Raw genomic sequence first — 4,044 nt, forward strand, 5'->3', positions numbered from 1 at the left:
GGGTGTCCTCCTCCCTGCCCCAGCTTTGGGGGAGCAGATCTACTCCCCAAAATAAACCTTGCAGGTCTTTTGCCTTTGAAAGCGGATTTTTCCTTCATTAAAACACTTGCAATTCTGAGCCCCAGTGACAGCATTAGTGAGTCACAGCAGCTCAGCCCAACAGCAAGTGAACAGCTGAAATCCTGCTGCCACCAGCAAATCCCCCTCCCCTGCCCTGCCCCAGCGTGGGGCAGGGACAGCTCAGCCTCGAGCCCTTCCCCGTGGGGACCCTCAGCTCCCCCACGGATTTTTCCTTCATTAAAACACTTGCAATTCTGAGCCCCAGTGACAGCATTAGTGAGTCACAGCAGCTCAGCCCAACAGCAAGTGAACAGCTGAAATCCTGCTGCCACCAGCAAATCCCCCTCCCCTGCCCTGCCCCAGCGTGGGGCAGGGACAGCTCAGCCTCGAGCCCTTCCCCGTGGGGACCCTCAGCTCCCCCAGACCCCATGGGGCTCCTGGGCACCCTGGAGCCCTTCCCCATAGGGACCCTCAGCTCCCCCAGACCCTGTGGGGCTCCTGGGGACCCTTGAGCATGGCTGCTGGTGCCGGCCGATGGGACCCAGGCTACAACAGCCACAACCCAAGAGCAGAAGCGGCTTTGCAATGTCAAAGCCAAAGTCCTTCAGCTCTTACTGCAGCCCTGACACACGGAAAGGGTTAAAGCCACCGACCAGCCACTGATGCTCCATTGATAAATGAGACAAGGGAGGGCTGAGGACAAAGAGGATGGCCCAGCTCATCAATCCCTCCCTTATGCAGGGTCTCTGAGAGGCAGAAAAGCCCTTCGAGGGGATGGTGCTGCCATGTCCAGATTTACTTCTGGGCCAGGCATAGTCTCCAGCTGGCACCATGACGTGGGGTGCCAAGTCATGGTGCCACCACGACATGCCCCGAATGTGCCGGTGCTGATACCTGCACTGATGGCTTCTTCTCGGTCTTTCCAATGGAGCGAGACCCCCGTTTCTTCAGGGAATTCTGTGGAGAAAAGAGGGAGCTGTTACCTGCAGCCATGGCACAACACCCTGGCACAGACAGACAGACCTGGCACGAGTGGACACCAACACCAACTTCTCCAGCCCAGGAGAAATGCCACAGCCCCGGTGGGCTGAGGCCCTTTGCTTTGGGGGCCTGGAAAGCTTCGTATCATGGGGTTTGCCCAGAAATTTCCCCCACAGGCAAGTGAGCAGTGAGTGAACAGGAAACAGCGGCTGAGTCACAATGGAGCAGGGAATCCAACCCCCAGGCCAAGGGATGGGGCTCTCTGGGCATCTCAATGTGGGAGCAGCAGAGGATGACGTGCCAACTCTGCCCTCAGGGTCTCAGGGAACACAAGGGACAATCTCCAGGCTAGCAAGGACAGCTGGGAGATGGAGAGGCCAGATAGGGCAATAAGGGAGACTGGAAGTAGGGGAAAAAAGTGGGTGCCCAGAGCAGGGCCAATTATCTGGGTAGGGAACCTGGGGGAAAATGCTCCAGAGCATCCACACAGCCTCCGTCGAGCGCCGGCCGATCCACGCGGCCACCCTGGTCCTATTTCCAAGCTGGTGCTGAGGCCCCAGCAGCCAAAGAAAGCAGCTGTGAAATGTAAGCTGCTGCCTGTGCCAAGGTGCCGGGCTCCAGGCTTTCCTATTAAGGCCAGGACCATCGCTGGAGCTCCGGCTGCTGCTGCAGAGCCTCTCCCAGGGGCTGGCTGTGCCACGTCGGCATCTCTCACCCCCACCGTGCTGGGGACCGGGGCTGGCAAAGGGCATCGCCCGGCCCTGAGCAGCCCCAAGCACAGCACCCCAGGTCAGACGTGAGCTGTCATCGCTCCACCTTGAGTGCAGCCCTTGGGGTGGCTGTGCCCAGGAGTCCCACCACAGCTGAGCTTGATGCGGTAGGCTTGGCATGGGGTACCTGGACCCGTCCCACTTTTCTCCTGTCCCCCAGGAAATGCCGTGACAAACACACAGACGCCTTTGGGGACAATTTGCTCATCCTGACAATTATCCAATTATGGGAGAAACCTCTTGGAAAGGAGAAATAATCAGCCCTGAGGGGTGAGCCCAGCCCTGTGCAGCCTCTGCTCCACCTTGGCTTGGCTGCTAACGAGCTCTGCCAGCTCCGCACCCTCCAGCAGCAGGGAGGAGGCGGAGGGAGGCTGTGAACTCACTCGTTTGTCTAATTAACGCTCTGCAATCAGTGAGTAACCCCAATGCCCTTGCTCGCCTGGGGACACACCATCCGTCCCCAGGCTCAGGGAGCTGTGCTGGGTCTCGTGCCAGCCTGCAGCGTCCCCTTTGGGCACAGGCAGCTGCAGCGAGGGGCCGTATCCTGCCCACGCTCTTTTGCCAGGGCAAGGCAGCAGCTGGTGCTCAGCTCTCCCTGTGCACTGACCACACAACCATTTTCTCTGCTTAGCTCCTGCTGCTTCCATTTGTTATCCAGCCCGCGCTCGCCGGTTGCAGGGAAACCCATTTCACGCCTGTTAGCAGAGACTGTGCGGTGCAGGGACAAGACACCTCGTCTGGGGTGACGCTGCTCCGTGCCACCTTGTGAGAAGATGGCTGGAGAGGGGATGGGTGCAACCATATCCGGGTCCTGATGCTCACCAGGAGCTGGCCCCGGCGTTAACTGGATCTGGCTGTGGAGATGCCATGCTGAGTGCTGGCTCCCTGCCCTGCTGCACAAGGGAACATGGCTGGGGACAGAGAGAGCCCTCCCTGTGTCACCTCCCCGTCCTTGGTGGGAGCAGGGCCCACAGCACGTCTCCTCCCATGCACTGCGCTGATGGCTCAGCCAGCCACGCTTCCCGAGGCTCCCCAGGGACCAAAGGCATCCCGGGCAGTAGGGAAGTGGGTTACAAGTGCTGCGATGGATCACAAGCCCACGCTGTCACCGGGATGCCTTTCCTGTCACCGAGGGTGACACTGCTCCTGGCTGGGAGCTGGTCCTAAACCTGGCGTGGCATGGATTGCCCTGGACCTGTGCATATGGGTACACATGTGGCACACGGCTTCCCAGGACACAGATGGGATTGGGCACCCACTCAGCTGTGCAGCACCACTGGGATGTCACTGGGACATCGCTGGGACATCGCTGCCATGCAGCCCTGTGGCTCAGCCCGATTGGAACCAGCAGCATGGAGTCAGGATACGGCCAGCACTGGGCCCTGTGCCAGGGACACGGTGGACTCCACACACTGTGCAGACCTGGGAGCTGGGCACAGCCCGGGTGGCCAGGCTGAGCAAGTGGCCAAGGACACATAAAGTGGCTCCAGGGCAGGGGGGGATGTCCTGTAGCCTCCCTGGGAGGGGGCTGAGCCACCTCGTGCTGCAGGGTGGGATGCCGAGGGCAGGCACTGCCCCACTGCTCATGTTTCACAAGCATCTGCAGCAGGGTTTGGGTTTCAGCGATGCGAGCAGGGATGGGGGATCCCATGGTGCAGGGCCAGGACACCTGCTAAGGGCAGAGCCCTGGGGATGCCTCTCTGTCCCCCCTGCCATGTCCCCCTCACCTCTCGGAGCTTGTCCATCTCGTTCTGCACCACCTGCTTGGCCAGCTCTGTCTCAATGAGCCGCTGGCGCAGGTCCTCGTTCTCCTCCTCCAGCCTTATCCTCTTCTTCTCCACAGCCTCCAGCTCATTGTGGAGCCGCATGGAGACGTCCTTGGCCACCTGGGGACACAACAGAACTGTCATCAGGTTGGGCACAATGTGCACAGGGTTGGGACTGCACTGCCTGGGCACCTACAATCCTCATGCAGAGATCATGGTTGCCCAGAGAAGCTGTGGCTGCTCCTCCCTGGAAGTGTTGAAGGCCAGGCTGGATGAGGCTTTGAGCAACCTGGTCTAGTGGAAGGTGTCCCTGCTGATGGCAGGGGGGTTGGAACTGGATGATCTTTAAGGTCCCTTCCAACCCAAACCATTCTGGGATTCTATGATCATCAGGCTGTTACTGAGACCCTTTGGAGCAGACACAGTGCTGGGTGACACCCTGGTCCCTGCGTGTGTCCCCTCGATCA

The 4,044-nt window shown here is 60.0% G+C and overlaps 1 protein-coding gene across 1 annotated transcript in view; it reads right to left on the minus strand.

Moving 5' to 3' along the window:
* Nucleotides 1-4,044, minus strand: part of LOC104531769 (protein SOGA1-like) — a gene marked incomplete at its 3' end in the record, with an annotated part of 9,128 nt that overhangs the window by 3,355 nt on the left and 1,729 nt on the right. The window contains 2 exon segments of the mRNA XM_029087159.1: nt 955-1,017; nt 3,539-3,697. Coding sequence (XP_028942992.1) covers nt 955-1,017; nt 3,539-3,697 — 222 coding nt within the window.

Source organism: Antrostomus carolinensis, unplaced genomic scaffold (genome assembly GCF_000700745.2).
Source record: "Antrostomus carolinensis isolate BGI_N321 unplaced genomic scaffold, ASM70074v2 scaffold14750, whole genome shotgun sequence".
Lineage (NCBI taxonomy): Eukaryota > Metazoa > Chordata > Aves > Caprimulgiformes > Caprimulgidae > Antrostomus > Antrostomus carolinensis.